General features: G+C 36.0%; 1 protein-coding gene across 2 annotated transcripts in view; it reads right to left on the bottom strand.

The window, feature by feature from the left end:
- DYNC2H1 (dynein, cytoplasmic 2, heavy chain 1) overlaps window positions 1-18,705 on the bottom strand; it is a 369,106-nt gene that overhangs the window by 349,387 nt on the left and 1,014 nt on the right. For both annotated transcript variants that reach the window (XM_006833779.1, XM_006833780.1), the window contains exons 2-6: window positions 12,076-12,246; window positions 11,068-11,203; window positions 8,535-8,653; window positions 7,511-7,655; window positions 6,106-6,338 (exon numbers count right to left, since the gene is read on the bottom strand). In XM_006833779.1, coding sequence (XP_006833842.1) covers window positions 6,106-6,338; window positions 7,511-7,655; window positions 8,535-8,653; window positions 11,068-11,203; window positions 12,076-12,246 — 804 coding nt within the window. The remainder of the gene's footprint in view (window positions 1-6,105; window positions 6,339-7,510; window positions 7,656-8,534; window positions 8,654-11,067; window positions 11,204-12,075; window positions 12,247-18,705) is intronic.

The raw sequence follows: 18,705 nt of genomic DNA, 5'->3' as shown, positions 1-18,705 counted from the left end.
TATCCAGGGCTCATGTATGGAATTACTAACCAGCATAACTGAATAATCAGATGAGGGATTCACTGTCTTTTTAATGACAATTTGCTTTCTTCATGCATGATGTTTTTCATGTCATCCACAACTATTATGGTCTTCAGTCACTGGTGTCTAATGCAGCAAATCTGTTTTAGAGATGGCCTTTAAATTCACGTGGGATATATTGGCTCCCGTGGACTTGCTTCCATTTAGTCCATCTTCAGCCTTAACTCATAGATGAGCAATTGATTGTCTATTCCACAGTCTGTCCCAAGTCTTGTTGTGGTTGATGATACTAAGCTTTCTATCGTCTCTTCCTACAGATGTAGTAAATTTGATTCTAGTATATTCCATCTGGTGAGGTCCATGTGCATAGTTGTCTTTTATGTTGTTTGAACAAAGAAGTAATTTGTGTTGCAAAATTCTATCATGTGATCTCCAGCATCCTTTCTATTGCCAAGGTTATATTTTCCAATGACTGATCCTTCCTCTTTGTTTCCAGCTTTTGCATTCCAATCCCCAGTAATTACCAATGAATCTTGACTGCATATTTGATCAATTTCAGACTGAAGATGTTGGTAGAATTCTTCAACTTCTTCATTGCTGGCTTTAGCAATTGGTGCATAATTTGAATACTACTAGTAATAAAGGATCATCCTTGTAAACGTATGGATATTATCCTATCACAGACGGCACTGAACTTCAAAATAGATCTAGAAATGTTCTTTTTGATGATGAATACATTATTCCTCTTCAATTCGTGACTCCCAGCATAATAAGCCATGTGATTATCAGATTCAAAATTGAGCAATACCAGTCCATTTAAGCTCAGTAATGTCTAGAATATCAAAATTTATGCATTCCATTTTCATTTTTGACAATTTCTTCAATAATTACCCCTAAAAATGTACCACCCTATCTTTTACATTTTCTTTCCCATATTTGGAATTAGTCATTTCTCCAAGGACCCTAGTGCTTTTTAGTGGGAAATGGCAGTTAGCAGCAATGACCTGATTATGGAGGCGTTAACTGCTACATTCATGGTGATTAATGCTTTTAGGCCTTTTCAGTATAGTATATAAGCATTGTGGTTTTTATTAGGTGGCGGTGACGTACCATGGAGTTGGTTCAGACTAGGAGTCACCCACCCTGCATAGGGTTTCCAAGGCTGTAAATCTTTATGGGAGCAGTAAGCCTCATCTTTCTCCCACTGAATGGCTGGTAGTTTTGAACTGCTGACATTGAGGTTAGGAATCATAACCACTATGCGATTTTTAAATCAGTTGAAACATTACAGGATATTTACTAAGCCTTTCTGATTTTGATGGAAAATTTAAGTACAACAGTATTTTTTTAATTATTTGCAAACTATACAAAATAGGGTTGTTCAAATAGAATGCATAAAGATCAGTATCCTAGGCATTGATGAGCTGAAATGGACTGGTGCTGGCCATTTTGAATCTGACAAGCATCTGGAGGAATGGTGTCACATTCATTATCAAAAACAATATTTTACTATATTTTTTTACAAGTACCTTTTTAAAAAAAATAAAGGTTATATCAAGGGGGAACAGCAAGAGTGTAATGGGGGACCCCATCCAGAGAAGCAGCAACAACAGAGATGGAGGCAGAGATGAGGACATGGAGAGACAGAGCAGCTGAGGACTCCAGACTCATGGAAAGAGAAAGACTGTGTGCTGGCAGCCAAGAGGCAGGCTTGCAGAATATGTCCTTGTTTGTTTAAATGATTACATGTTCCTGAGTGTTTTGATGTATATCAAAAAAAAAAAAACTACCAGAGGAATAGAAGAAAATAATGTTGAATGATGATGCATGGATTGGATTGTCATCATTGCAATGAAACAAAATACAATAGGATTGAGTGTAAAACTGATGTTCTACCATGTAAACTATCACTCAATTTACATAAAAAAAAAAAAAAATAATTAAGCTCACCAAGAGACAAGAAAGAAGAAAAGGAACAAAACGTATGTCAGAAGAGACTCTGAAACTTGCTCACCAGCATAGAGATGCTAAAGCATATGGATGAAATAAGGAGGTAAAAAGCTAAATAGAAAATTTCAAAGGGCAGCTCAAGAAGACAAAGTCAAATATTATAATGAAATGTGCAAAAATCTGGAGTTAGAAAGTCAAAAGTGAGGAACACGTTCCACATTTCTCAAGCTGAGGGAAATGAAGTAAAAAATTCAAGCCTCAACTTGAAATATTGAAGGATACTAAGGACAAAATATTGAATGGTGCAGAAAGCATCAAAAGAGGATGGAAGGAATACACAGAGTCACTGTAACAAATAGAAATGGTCAATGTTCAACCATTTCAAGAGATAGCATATGATCAAGAGCCAATGATACTGAAGAAAGAAGCCCAAGGTGCACCGAACGCATTGGCCAAAAAAAAGGCTCCAGTAATTGATGGGATACAAATAGAAATCTTTCAGACAACTGACCACTCACTCATCTTTGCCATGATATTTGAAAGATAGCTACCTGGCCCAATGATTGGAAGAATAGGCACTGATTTGTGCCTATTCCAGAGATGTGACCCAATGGAATACAGAAAACATCTAGCAACATCATTAATATCACATACAAGTAAAATTATGCTAAAGATAATTCAAAAGCAGCTGCAACCGTACATTGACAGGGAGTGGCCAGAAGTTCAAGCTGGATTCAGAAAAGGATGTGGAATGGATGTCAGACGGATCTTGGCTGAAAGCAGAAAATACCAGGAAGATGTTTAACTGTGCTTTATTGACTGAAAAAGGCTTTTGATGGTGTGGATTAATACAGGCTATGGAAAACACTGCAGAGAATGAGTATTTTAGAATAACTAATTGTGCTCATGAGAAACCTGTACATAGACCAAGAGACAGTTGTTTGAATAGAACAGGGGAACACTGAATGGTTTAAAATTAGGAAAGGTATGCACCAAGATTATAGTCTTTTCACCATACTTAGTCAATCTGTATATTGAGCAAATAATTTGAGAAGCTGAAAGATAGTGGCTTCAGGATTGGAGGAAGACTCATTAACAACCTGCAATATGCAGATGATACAAACTTGCTTGCTGAAAGTGAACATGATGTAAAATACTTACTGAAATCAAAGACCACAGCCTTCAGTATGGGTTGCACCTCAATGTAAAGAAAATAAAATCCTCACCTCTGGACCAATAAATGACATCAAGATAAATGGAGAAAAGATTGAAGCTGTAAATGACTTCATTTTGCAGGGATCAACCATCAACACTCATGGAAGAAGCAGTCAAAAAACCAAATGACATACTGCATTAGGTAAATCTGCTGCACAAGATCTCTTTAAAGTGTTGAAGAGCAAAGATATCAGTTTGAGGAATAAGGTGTGCCTGAACCAAACCACGGTATTTTCAAGTTAGACAGTGAATAGGAAAGACTATAGAAAAATGGATGCATTTGAGTTATGGTGCTGGAGGAGAATATTGAAAGTACCATGGTGGGCCAAAAGAACAATAATCTGTGTTGGAAGAAGTAGTCAGAGTGCTCCTTGGAGACCACGATGACCAAACTTTGTCTCTCATACTTTGGACATATTATCAGGAGGGACCAGTCCCTGGCAAAGGAAATCATGTTGGTAAAGTTAAGGGCTGGAGAAAAAGAGGAAGACACAGTGGAATGGCACAGTGGTAGCAGCAATGGGCTCAAGTGTAGCTACTACAATTGTGACGTTGACACAGGATCTGGCAGTGTTTTGTTCTGTTGTGCATAAGGTCGCTATGAGTCAGTACTGACTCAGTGGCAGCTAGCAACAACAACTATCAAAGACATACTGCAACAATGACAAAATGACACAAGAGCCAACTTAAAGTGACCCTGGCTACCCAAACATGGAGTAATTTAAGCATAATAATAACATGAATGAATAGCACATAAAATATAAAGATTCATGAGTTCATAATAAATTTGTAAATAATGTATTAGTCACTATGAAACATATTAAGATACTAATCATTGTTCTGACAGTTGATAAATAAAAGAACTAATTGTCTATGCTGCCATTCCTAAGTATGAGCTACCTTTCAAGTAACCAAAAAGTTGAAGAGGACATGTTATTCCTTCTGAAAAATTAGCACTAATAAATGCAAAAAGAACAATATAGTAAGAAAAACCACCATTTCTGCAACCCTTTGTGATCATCAGTGAGTCCCAGTATGCAGTGTGTTAAGCACGAATCTGCTGAAAGGTTAGTGGTTTGAATCCACCAGTAACTCCATGCAAGGAAGATATGGCAGTGCGCTTCTGTAAAGATTTACAGCATCTAAAAAAATATCGAGCTGTTCTACTCTTTCCTACAGGGTTGCTATGAATTGGTTTATCATCAGTGGTTGCTAAAATCATTAAGTAAAAAACAGATGTAAACCATAAGATTAGATGGACCTGCATCATGCCAAACTAGTGATCAAACTTAATATTACTAAAGTAGGAAATTTAAACACTGCATGACTCTTTACATGATGTATAAGACATATACATCATATATATCACCACTTAAGAATGATTATTGTCAAAAAAAGAAAAGAACTTCTTGAATATAAGCAAGGCAAATCTCACTTACAACTGATAGGAAAAATAGGGGTGAAAGGAACATACTAAATGACACAAGCATCCAATGAGATAAATCCAAAAGGTAAAACACGTCACAAGACAAATGTCTAATTTCGTCTAACTCACAATGGTATGAAAAAATACAAAGGAGGAAAAAATGTGTGAAAGATGTACAGTAATGTTAAGTATATTCATAAAACTTAATACTAAAAATATCATGTTTAAAATATATGTGTTTGAAATACATATGGAACTATGAAAAATGAAAGCATATATCTTGGATTAACTTTACAAATACTTCAACAAAAATTAAGAGGGAATGGCATAAAGGAAGCGAAGATGGAACAAAAACTGAATAATTTCAATGACTATTAAAGCTGAATGATGGATACATGTGCATTCATTACACTATTTTTGTGTATGCTTGACGTTTTCCGTAATATAAAACATACATATGTTTTTTTTTAATCCCTGAACATGGGATTTAAATATGGTTTCAGTTAGCATAAAGAGGAAAAATCAGCTTTGAATCTTCCTATATTCATTTTCCCTTCAATCTAAATATTGAAGTTCTATATTGCTTATGTAAACTGAACAACTGTTTCAAGTACTTCCACTAAAAACACAGTTGCCACTGAGGCCAACACCAATGGACAGTGACCCCATTTGTGTCACAGTAGAACTGTACTCCACCATCAACAAGTGGATTAATTATCTTTTTATATCAAAGCAAACAGAAGTTTACAACTTAAAGATTGACCAACATCACACACCAAAGAAAAGGGGAGCAGAAAATGGCACTTAATCACCACTAAGCATCTAGTACTTTGTCAGCTGACTGTCATAAATTATCTCAGATGAACTTTAACATTGTTCTGTCCCCAAACTAGAAATTATGTCCATCAGATCAGAAAAGTATCATCTGATGTCAAATCAGTCCCAATGCACGGCAACCCCATATGTGGCAAAACAGAACTGTACTCCATAAGAATTTCAAAAGCTAATGTTTCTGAAATGGATTGCTACACTATTCTTTCAAATCAAATGTGTGGAGTGGTGGTGGTGATGGTTGTGTGCCATCAAGTTGGTTCTGACTCACAGGTACCCTGTATAGGGTTTCCAAAGCTGTAACTCTTTATGGGAACAGAAATTCTCATCTTTCTCCTGCAGAGCAGCAGATAGATTACAACTACTTACCTTGTGGTTAATAGCCCAACAAGTAACCACTATGCTACTCAGGTCTGTTTGTTGTTGTTGCTGTTAAGTGCCATCAAGTTGCTTCTAACTCATAGCGATCATTTATAGGGTTTCAGAGGAGCAATGGTGGGTTTGAACTACTGACCTTGTGATTCACAGTCCATTGCTGATCCTACAGTGCCACACCAGGAATCCAATCAAATTTGTAGTGCTTATTAATTATGAAATACTTGCACAAAAAAGTATAAAACTACTTTATACTTAAAGACAAAGACAGATAATCAAATTAATACCTCTTCAAAGCGTTTGCCAAGTTTGTCAAGTGTTTCCGGGAAATATTTTTCATTTTTCCATGGATGAGGAACATAACGCTGCCACACCTGACCTGTTAGATGGTTACAAGCTATCACCCATTGCTCACAAATTGAAATACCAGCTTTCAGATTTTCTTTGACAAGATAATAAGGATCTTCCCACAGGTTCAAAGTTCCCAATTTTTTCTGAACAAACCTTCCAAATGAGCCACCTAAAAACAACATAAATAGACATATGAGTGGAAATCAACTTCTCATTAAAGAAAAGGTACAAAAGCAATACTAATGAAAAAACGTAAATGATGCAAAAACTAGCAAACAAGAATGTTTGAAAGGCTACGCACCCACCAACATAGCACCAGCAACAACGTTTTCAAATTATGTTATGCATAAATACATTTTTAAGCATACACATTAGCTTGTATTCATGTTCTCTTTCAATATACCACAGACACCTTTCAAGTGTAACAAAAATATATCTGAGAGGACTTCAAAAAGTTCGTGGATAAATATTTATTATTAAAAGATAATGGAACTTTCTGAAACCCCCTGGTGTGTGTGTGTGTATGTGTACCAAAACCAAACACACTGCAATCAAATCAATTCTTTACTGGAGCAAACAGCCTCATATACATACACACACACATACACAACTTCAAAAACGTTGTGGAAAAATTTCTTTACCATCTAATTCCATTTTTTTACAACCATTTAGAAAATTCCTTATATATCTTTGTATATTTAGTTCTATCCATAGTCAAGAATTTGGCACATATTATTTCAATTTTTCATAAGTATGTATAGATAGATATATATATACACAAGTTTTTAGCAGCTTGATATATGTTTCTAGTCTCATATCTTTGTACAAACATTTTATATATTTACTTGATATATCTGTAGGATAAACTGTGAGAGCTGTTTACTTTCTAGGTCAGAGGTTTATGTAATTTTAATACTGACAGATAAGCTATTACATTTTAAAGAATTTTTCAGTTCATTTCAATATATAGCATATATATGAGTATGCTTAGATATTAACCATCTTTGGTAATTTAGTTCTAGTCTTGGCCAAAGAATTTGACACATATGATTTAAATTATCGACTACATACAAATATTGATTTAAATAATATGGCATGATTTGCTTTAAAAGTTATTTTAAGCAATTATTACATTAAGGCACATATTAAGAAAGGGCTTAAAGGCGGTGGGGGGATAAAATACAACAGGCTGGAGAGGGATACATAGGGAACACTCTATAATTTCTGTATAATTTTTCTGTACCTCTATAGCTTCTCTCAAAGTAAAGCCTATTTTTAAAATAGAAGAAAACAAAAATGACAAGCTTCCCAGCATTATACAAGGTATTTCTTCACTAGTACCTATGATGTCTAAGAGATGAAGCATTCGTGACTCAGGATAATAATCATGGTCTGTTTGTCTCCACACATCATCAACAACATCCCGAGTAGTCTCCACCAGGTCAACAACTTCCAATAAAGATAGGCTATCCAAGTTATAAAACTCCTAAAACCAAAATACATTCATGTTCATACATGATCATATTTGTAAGATATAATAGTCAAAACGTTTTCAGACTTTTTCAACTACTCATAATCCTAATATCTGCCATGTAATTTTCTAACTTTCTTTCTAACAAATGATAGAAATGTTTAAGCAAATACCCCACAAGTTCCTTCACAAACACATGACTTCATGACTGTGAGGAGAAAAAGAATTGCAAAAAGTCTATTCACTACACCCTTCATGCCATTTTCTTTAAATTTGGACTCTTAATTTTATTCTCCCCATCAGAGGTGCCTGAATCTATATATAACACTACTCACTGTAGTTTACATATGTCTTTCTTCATTCATTTATTGTTTTGTATGCTATCTCAACAATAATAGAATAATAGTAAAAATTTTATATCCTATGTTTCATTGTTGTTAAGAAAGTTTAAAACCAATATTATTGAAATTATATGGACAGTGAGTAGAAAACTACTATCTATTGGTTTTGAAAGAATAGACTTTTTTCTAATCATACTTAAAAATGGCCATTTATTTAGTCACAAGGAATAATCAATCAAATAAATATAAAACTAAGAGTTTTTATTTCAGATTACTTCAAAATGTTAATCTGGGAAAAGAAAATTCTTTCAAAAGAATATATTACTCTTCATAAATAAATTCCTATAGTATAGTTTTTGTTTTTCACTACCTATCTGCAGAAAAATGTTTATATTTTTTAGAAAACTATCTTCTAGAGATTAACATTTAGCTTTTTCTAAAGTTTTAGATTTCTAAGTTGTAGTTGATTTAAATATATATGACACATTTAGTAAGACTTGAATCCTAAAGCTGTTTCATAAGCTTGACAAATAACTATGTATAAATCACATACTCTTGCAATTGTTTCAAATAATTCTTTAAAATAACTGGCTCTTTCTTTACTAATTTGCTTATTTCCATGATGAGCTTGTTCAATCCAAAATTGGAACTCATCACTTGGAGTAAGAATACCTGAAAAAAGGAAAAGGAAAAAAAGAATTATAAATTTTAAATGAAAAGCTAGAAAGTTGTCTGGTTCATTCTCTGGGTTTGGTTATGTCTACAAACAGATCTATTTCTTATACTCTGGAATATGTACAGAAAATGAACTTTGCAGCCTCTATCGACAGAAAGCTGTTATTTAAATACACTGGAAAAACAAAAACAAATTTAGACTTCATACCAAGTTTGTTGTTTAATATGATTTTATAAGCTTTTATGAGTCATTCATATCTACATAGTCATTCTGAATCTTCTATCGATGTAGTTTTCTTCTCTAATATAAAGTTTTCCTAAATCCAGTATCATTCATGGTACTGAATGCCATTCACACTGGGAGAAAATCTCAGAGAAGAGAGGTAATGCAATTTGTTCTGCTGTGTTTTGGACTTCCTCAGTACCTGATAACCCTTCTTTTCCTCGAATTTCTCCCATTTGTAATGGAAACAATCATCTTGTACCTGTCCCATCACTGTACTTTGGAAGCACATAACCTGTAGTCTAGATTCCATGCATGGGTATACAGATAAAGAGGAAATTTGCCTCAAAATGGAATTTGGCCTTGGAGTTGATTTAAGACTTTTGGGGATGATGTGATGGGGAAACTGTGTTTTGCCTTTGTCAAGAACTGAACTTTGGGAAACCAAAAGGTGAAATGTTATAGACTGAATTATGTTCCCAAAAAATATGTCTTGCAAATCCTAGCCTCTATGCCTTTGGTTATAATCTCATATAGAGATGGTAGTCTTTGTTATGTTAATGAGACAGAATTATTGTAAGGTGAGATATAAGAGATTAAATAAGCAATGGAAATACACAGGAGTAGGGAAACTCAGGAGCTGAAGCTCAAACGAGACAAGGACCCTTCTCCAGAATCAACAGAGAGAAAGCCTAAGGATCCTTAGTGGTTCAGTGAGTTAAGCATTTGACTGCTAAGTGAAGATTGGCAGTTCAAGCCCACCAATCACTCCACAGGAGAAGGATGAAGCTGTCTGCTCCAGTAAAGATTTATAGTACTGGAAACCATAAAGCACAGTTCTGCTCTGCACTATACAGTTGCTACGAGTCAGAACCAATTCAGTGGCAGTGGGTTCAGTATCAGCATCCTGAATTCAAACTTCTAGCCTCCTAAACTGTGAGAAAACAAAGTTTTGTTTGCTAAGGTCACCTATTTGTGGTATTTCTGGACTAGCAGCACTTGATAACTCAAACAGAGGTGAACACAAGAAGACAAAGTGTTGCTTGGGTCACCCTCAGCTGAGAGACTACACAACAGGCAATTCAAATGTTTTCCTGTTCTGTGCAACACAAATGATTACAAAAGTATTGATTTGTGGGTTATTAAAAAATTGCAGAAAGCAGGCAAATTTATAAATATGGAATTAGTGAATAATGAAGGTAGACTAGAATTCTAACTTAATCCCTAAATACTTTCATTTCAAAATAGAAACAAATTGAAATAGTTTTACTTTTAAATTAATTTTTAAATTTTCCCATGAACTGAACAGTCTCCAATGCCTAGTCATATGCTAAAACTAAACACACTATTCTTTCCAGATAGATCAGCTTCCAAAAGCATCTATTTTACTATTCAAAGGAAGTATAAAATTCTACCCAATATTTTAAAATAATAATTTGGGTAAATCCTATATCTCATGAATAAGGAAAACTACCGACGAATTGATGTTGTTTGAACTATGGTCTTGATGAAGAATATCGAAAGTCCTACAGACTGCCAGAAGAACAAACAAATTGGTCTTGGAAAAAAGTACAGCCAGGATGCTCCTTAGAAAGGGAGGTTGGTGAGACTTTGTCTCTCATTTTAAACATGTTATCAGGAGGGACCAGTCCCTGGAGAAGGATATTATTCTTGGCAAAGTGGAGGGTCAAGGAAAAAAAGGAAGACTCCCAATGAGATGGATTGACTTGATGATAGCAACAATGGACTCAAACACAATTGTGAAAATTTGGCAGTGTTTCATTCTGTTGTGTATATAGGGTCGCTATGAGTCAGAGCTAACTTGACAGTACCTAACAACAACAACAACATATAGCTCATCCTAATTAATCATATGAATAATAATTTACCTATTGCTACAATACAAGTATTATTAGATACCTTTGGATACAACACATTTTAAAATAAAAGATGCCAATCTATTATCTTGGCAAAGTAGACAATTATTTTGCATTTCTATGAATCACTCACTGTTAAAGATTACAATTCACTACAAATCCATACAAATCTACTTATATAAAAGCAATTCATGCTAAGAAACTTTCCAAACTTGTAGAAAGAAATCTATGAAGAAATATGTCTATTTACTAATGTTCTAAGGAAATAATAATTTTGAATATTTTTTATTTATTAGTTGATGATTATGTACCTCGTATGTCATCTTCCTTAAATTTCATTTTTGATAAGCTAGTGTCTGATCTTCGTAGAACTATACCCAGCCCAGCTTCTAATTCACTCAAAAGGTTCTGAAGTTTGGGATCAAACTGTCTGCTCCAATCTTGATCCTAAATAAAAACAGACAAAAGCAACCATTAATCAAACTCTTGCCAGTTAACTTGACTTCCTAAAACACTAAGTTCCATGGAGGCCAGAGATCTGTTGGTGTTCCTTTGTATGCGCTGTCGCCATTGCCACTTGACAATGCAGATCTTTGTGAAAACTCTCATGGGTAAATGTATTACCCTTGAGCTAGAGCCCAGGAACACCATTGAGAATGTCAAGGCGAAGATACAAGACAAAGAAGGCATCCCTCCTGACCAGCAGAGATTGATCTTTGCTGGGAAACAGCTGGAAGATGAACGTACCCTGTCTAACTACAACATCCAGAAAGAATCCACCCTGCACTTGGTCCGGCATTTGAGCGGAGGTGTCCAAGTTATGCCTCCTTCCTTTTAAGCTTTCACGAAATTTCATTGCACTCTCTGTCAATAAAGTTGTTGCATTCCCAAAAATAACACTCTCTAAAGAAATACGTGCACATACCCCAGCCTCACTCAAAGCCTGCCACCATCTCCATTTCTTAGGAGTGGGAGGTTGACAAAATTGGTAGGCTGTATGGGAAGGGAAAATCCTCTTATAAGTCAAAATTTTATGAAGATCATTTATTGTAGAGATGTTAATAGCTAATGCGGGTTGATTTTTGTTTTACCTTTCTCTAATTTCTCTTGGTCACTAAACTTACCCTAAAATTAAAAGTTAAGAATATTTTCATTAAAAGTCTAAGATAACATCATTAACAATATGTAAATTTTTAAATATACAAATATCATTAATGATAAGTACAACATTAAATATTTATGTTCAATTTTTATGGAAACATTTGTCCAAGGGTCTAGTTAAAAGATTCATGAGCATACAGCTACTTTAATTTGCTCACCTTTAACAGCATTGGTGCAAATACTTGTCGTACAGCTTGGTAAAGAGAATTGATAGGTGACTCCAACATCGATGAAACAAGAATGTTCTCATGTAGATTTTCGTCGGTAATTACTTCAGGTCGCAGCTTGAAAAACACCAACACTTTATCTTTTGTGTCACCAAAATCAATCTAGAGTGATAAACAGAAGTTTTTTAATGTTACCTTTATAAAATTTAATCTTGGAAAGAAAGTTTCCTTAAAAATTTGTATCCCTGTAATTACTTCCAGAATAAACAGTATATTAAACACAACCTATCTCTGCTCCTTAAGAATATCTGGGTTTAGAAATGTATTCTCACTTACATGTGATTGTTACTTTAGTTAAGTGATTTATAAATAGAAAGGACTATATAAATATTGTTGGAATGCACTCCACTAATTTCTGTAATATTGTAAATCAAATCTGTATGACCCACAAATACATTGATGAGTACTCTATATATCTACTATGCTCTAGAAAGTCTGTAGCAAATATTTTAGCTACTCTCTCACCTAGAACCAGTATTTTATTTTCTCTATTTTTTTTAAACATTTCATTGTGAATTGAGTGAAGGTTTACAGACAGATCATCGGAACTGTATTCAACAAATCATACAATCTGTTTCAGCTCAATGATTGCAATCATTAGATACACATATCCCACTCTTCCTCCCATACCCTTTCAGCCTGTGTCTCTGTCCATGTGTCTACACACAGAACACTGTTGTTAGAAGTTGTGTATATATCACTAGTTACCTCTATTCACTTAATCCTTGTATCTTCTTCACCTATCTTCATCATTCTCCTGCCAACCTCCTTCTTTTTGTATACTGCCCTCTTCCTTTTTACATACCGCCCTCCCCGTCACCTGAGTTAACATGTGTCTACCCTTTAGCCAACGGCACTTAACAACAAGACAACCTTTTTGTCAGTGAATTACTGTCCCTTGCCTCCCAACCCTGGTAACCATGAAAGAACATTTTTTTAGTATGAAAACCTTTTCTTGAGTTTTTACAATATTTGTCCTTTTGTGATTTACTTATTTCACTCAGCATAATGTCCTCCAGGTTTATCCATTTTATGAGGCATTTCTCAGATTGTTATTTGTCAATATTGCATAGTATTCCATTGTGTATATTACCAAACTTGTTTATCCATTCTTCCATTGATGGGCTGTCTCCATCTTTTTGCTATTGTGAATAGTGTTGCGATGAACATCGATATGCCTATATCTACTTGTGTTCTGGCTTGTATTTCTGCAGATATTTACTAAGCAAAGGGATTGCTGGGTCACATGGTATTTCTACTGGAACCAGTATTTTAAAGAGTGCCTTTTAGTTGTATGTTGTTGTTGTTAAGTACCATGGAGTCGGTTCTGACTCATAGTGACCCTACACAGGGTTTCCGAGGCTGCAAATCTTTACTGGAGCAGAGAGCCTCATCTTTCTCCCACGGAACAGCTGGTAGTTTCAAACTGCTGACCATGAGATTAGCAGCCCAATTCGTAACCACTACACTACCAGAACTCCTTTTGTTGTATACAAACTCAAAAATACCAAAATTAACTTATTCATCTGCTAAAATCACCTACACTTGAACAAATTATTTTTCCATCAAGTACCTGAGTATCAAACTTTTTTACTAACTTGGTATATAGTTTCTTTGTTGTTAAAGGCCATTGAGTTGGTTCAGACTCATAGCAACTCTGTAGAGGGAACCCGTCGACCTTGCAGTAAGCAGTCCAGTGCTTATCCTATAGTACCACACTAAGACTCCTTTATATAACTGTTGTTGGGTTTCCAAGGAGCAGCTGGTGGCTTTGAACTGCCAACCATGTGGCTAGCAGTCCAGTGTTTACCCTACAGCACCACACAAGGACTCCTCATATAGCTAGACTATTTGAAACCTGGATGAACTGAAATTCACTAAACAAATTAAATAGTAAATTGGAATTCATTACCATTAACTTGTTTAAAGGACTTCTGGTATGATGCTGTAGGAAAAGCATTGGACTGCAAACCAAAAGGTTGGCAGTTCAAACCCACCAGCTGCTTCTCAGAAACCCTGCACAGAGTCACTATGAGTCAGAATCAACACAACGGCACTTTTAACAGCAACAACAATTTGTTTAAAATAGGTCAATTCATCGTCTTTAGTTCTTTAGCTGAAAAGTACAGTGCCCAAAGAAGTTTTTGCACTACATATACATTTTCAATTATTCTCATCTGTTTTCCGGAAGAGAGCTCTATGCATTAAGAAGCTTTAAAACCAGGTTACTCTTATGTATGAGGACCATCTTGTAGCTGAGTAGGTTTTCATGAGTGGGTTTTATCTCAGTCATTTCATTTTGTAGCCACTGGGGAAAAGCATTTCTGAAACGCTCACTTTCACACATCACAATTCTATTGCTAGCATGACTAGCAATAGATTTATAATAGATGTGTTATTACAATTAACAAGAAGGTGTAGCAAACTGCATGTGTGTTGTAGCTCTGTAGGATAAGCACTAGACTGCTAACCACAAGGACAGCAGTTTGAGCCCACCAGCAGCTCCATGGGACTAAGACCAAGCTTTCTGCTTCCACAAAGATTTACAGCCTCGGAAACCCTACACAGGGTCACTGTGAGTCAGAACTGGCACTTAACAACATAAGAAACTGCAGATATAGATTTTCTTTTTAATCCATTCTTTAGCAATTAAATGATATATACTCTTACATTTAGTTTCCTTCCTTCCACCTACATAAAGAAAAAAAATTTAGAAAATACACATTTTATTATTATGCTTTAAACAGCAACTATAGTCACGAGCCTTCCAAGAAGCTGTAGTCAGGACAATGAGCTCTATTCTATGCAAAGAGAGTTAAAGCAAAGGGATCAGTTGCTTTAATTTCTAGCTGCTTCTCCTCCAAGCTTACCTATCAGTGGTAACTATTTCTCTTTGCTTATAATTTAATAGCTACCAACTCCTGGCGTGGCACTGTAGGATAAACACTGGACTGCAAACCATAACATCAGCAGTTCAAACACACCAGCTGCTCCCCAGAAACACTACATAATGTCACTGAGTCAAAACCAACTAGACGGCACTTAACAACAAGAAATAATTCAAAGCGAAGCGTTGTTATTTTGAGGTTGCAATACAACTCCTATCCCCTCCATCAAATCAGGGAATTAGTAACCTAGGCTTATAAACAAAAAATAGTTTTTACATTTCCTTAATGTGAATGTAAAATTATACAATGTTAAAATGTCAGCGTCCAAAAACAAAGTTTTATTAGAACTCAACCATGTTAACTCATTACATATTGTCTACGAATTTGAATCGACAAAAGCAAAATTACAGTTGTGATAGAGTTCATTTGGCCTTCAAAGCCTAAAATACTTATTATCTTTCCCATTACAGAAAAAATAAAAAATTTGTCAAACCCTATGCCAAAGCATGGAGTCTTGGTGAGGTGCTATAGGATAAGAACTGAACTGCTAACATTAAGGCTAGCAGTTCAAACTTACCAGCCATTCTTTGGAAACCTTATTCAGGGTCACTATGAGTTGGAACAAACTTAATGGCATTTAATAACAAGACTGCTGTAAAGCATAAACCAGATCATTTCTTTCTCAGGTTTCATTTTACCTAAGATTTCCTAGTTTAACATACATGGCATACTTACATCCCCAATGCAGAATCAGTTGATTCTGACCCATAGGAAAGCTACCATTGTTTTTCATTGTTAAGTACTACTGAGTTAGTTCCTGTATAAGGTTTCCAAGGAGTGACTGGTGAGCTTGGAACAGCCGACCTTGCAGTTCAAACCAATCTTGCAGTCCAGTGCATTAACCCTCAGCGTCATACCAAGACTCATAGTGACCTTGTATAAAGGGTTCCCAAGGCTTTAAATCCTCGTCTTTCTCCTGCAGAGCATCTGGCAGGCTCAAACCACAGACCTTGTGGTTCGCAGTCCAGGGCTTATCATATGGAGCCATTGAACTCTCCATTGTTATTGTTGTTGTTAAGTACTGTGGAGTCGGTTCTGACTCATAGTGACCCTGTACAGGGTTTCCCAGGCAGTAAATCTTTACAGGAGCAGAATGCCTCATCTTTCTCCTGCAGAACCACTGGTGGTTTTGAAACCACTGACCTTGAGGTTGGCAGCCTGACTCATAACCACTACACTAGCAGAACTCCCCACACAAGGACTTAAATGATTAGGCCTTGCCTTATTCTCCCACCTAACCTTGGGTTTGAACTGCCGACCTTGCGGTTACTAGTCCAGTACTTATCTTGCAGCACCACCAGGGCTCCTTCACTACTATAAGAGAGAGTCCAAGAAAAATTCCCTTATCTTTTAACTCAATTCTTCTATTAACTCTTGGAAGCCCCTCTTGCATAACAAAATGCTATTTTTTACTTCAACAGCACTTATCAGTACTTAAAATCATTACATTATGTTTGAGTAATTTTGCCTACTCAAACATTACTCCTCAAGGGCATAAACTCTGACTTGTATAACACTTTATCACCAATAATAACACCAGGTATATAGTTGTTGTTGTTAGATGCTGTCAAGTTCATTCCAACGCATAATCATCTTGTTTAGGGCTTCTGAGGAGCAGCTAGTGAAGCTTGAAATGCCGAGCTTGTAGTTCAAACTGACTTTGCAGTCCAGCACATTAATCTGCAGCACCATATCACTTGATAAATATTTTTTACTTACTGACTTATTAAATAATAGCTCTCAGACATCTGAACCACAAATTATGACATAACAAGAGTTTCAAAGCATGGCACTTAACAATAATTGTTGTGCACCATTCAGTTGGTTCCAACTCATTGTCATCTTGTATAGGGTTTCTGAGAGCAGCTGGTAGGTCTGAACCAATCTTGCAGTTAACAGTCCAGTGCTTATCCTACAGCACCAACCCAGGGCTCAAAATTTGGCTGCAGTCCAATGCTTAGTTACAAAATAACCAGTAGACTGTTGGACTCCACTAGTAACTGAATTTTTTTTTTAAGTTTAGCTTTAATTTTCACTATGCCACCTGAATTACACTTTCACAAATTGAAAGGCCGGCCCATATTTTTTGTCCTCCATTGCATTCTATTTGGATTTTCTGAAGCATTTATAACAATTCAGGATTTCAGAGGTTATTGAGTATGTGTCATCGAAGGCCATTGAAGTGACACTGTAGAAGGTAATGGCAGGGGCTTTCTCTGAATTGTGCAAACTTTTCAAGCGGAACAGGGAATACAGTCCTCAGCCAAAAAATGTAAATAAAAATAGTTCCTATACTGTTGCTGTATGAATAGTAAATGAGTTGATGCATATGTAAAGTGCTTAGAAAAAACTAAGTGTTTTCTAGGATTATCTATCTTTTTATATCTTTGGAAACCTACCAACCCTGACAATATGTCTAGCACACATTGAGTTAAAAATAAGTATTTGTTGAATAAAACTAAACGGGATCCAAGAATGGTATAGAGTGAATGTGATGAATAATTAAGTCAATCTACAAAACTGCTCTGTTTGTTGTGTCCCAAAACTCTATTTGTTGTTGTGTGGATTGTAGTGGTTTCGGACTAATAGCTATCCTTTATTGTGTTTCTGAGAGCAGTTGGTGCGTTTGAACAACGACATTGTAGTTACCAGTCCAGTGCTTACTACAAGAGTTCAAACACTTTATTGTTGTTGTTAAGTGCCGTGGAGTCAGTTCCGACTCATACCGACCCTGCATAAAGTTTCCAAGGCTGTAAATCTTTACGGGAGCAGAAAGCCTCATCTTTCTCCCGCTGAACAGCTGGTAGTTTCAAACTGCTGACCTTGCAGCCCGATTCGTAACCACTACGCTACCAGAGCTCCTCACAAGCTAGGTAGAGGTTGAAAATCTCTATGATTGCTCCATTTATTAATCTCATTAATGTGCCACGCAACTTTCTTCTATGAATACCTTGAGGTATACATGCATTTTAAATTTACATAAATAATTTAATATGGCATGGTGACGCTGTAGAATAAGCACTGGACTGCTAATCACAAGGTCAGCTGTACAAATCCACCAACTGTTCTGTGGAAGACGATAAACTGCCTACTTTTATAAAGATCTATAGTCTCAGAAACCGTATATAACGTCTGGGTTAGAGACACCTCCCCACCTCCCCACCCCCAGCCAATCCGCGAGAGAGAAAAAGGCTTTTTGCTCCCACAAAGATGTAAAGCCTCAGAAGTGCTATGACTCAATGGCATGGCTCCGCGGTCCTTAACTACAAATATGTGGGATTTGACTCATGGCAGTGATTTTAGTGTTTGTTTGTGTGTGTGCATTAGGTGGAATTTATATAGAGTGCTGCTGTGGTCCAATAGGATAAGCGCTGGACTGTTACCGCAAGGTCTGAGGTTCAAACCCCACCGGTTACTATTCAGAAACTCTACTCCTTGGAAACTCTATAGTGTCACCATAAGTCAAAACCAACATAACAACAGATACATTGCTGTTGTTGTTAATTGCTGTAGAGTCAGTTCCAACCCATAGCGACCCTGTATAGGGTTTCCGAGGAGCAGCTGGTGAACTTGAACCGCCGACCTTGCAGTTCAAACGGCTTTGAAGTCTGGC

The sequence above is a fragment of the Chrysochloris asiatica genome, unplaced genomic scaffold (assembly GCF_000296735.1).
Source record: "Chrysochloris asiatica unplaced genomic scaffold, ChrAsi1.0 scaffold00008, whole genome shotgun sequence".
Lineage (NCBI taxonomy): Eukaryota > Metazoa > Chordata > Mammalia > Afrosoricida > Chrysochloridae > Chrysochloris > Chrysochloris asiatica.
This window is presented reverse-complemented; position numbering and strand designations above follow the sequence as displayed.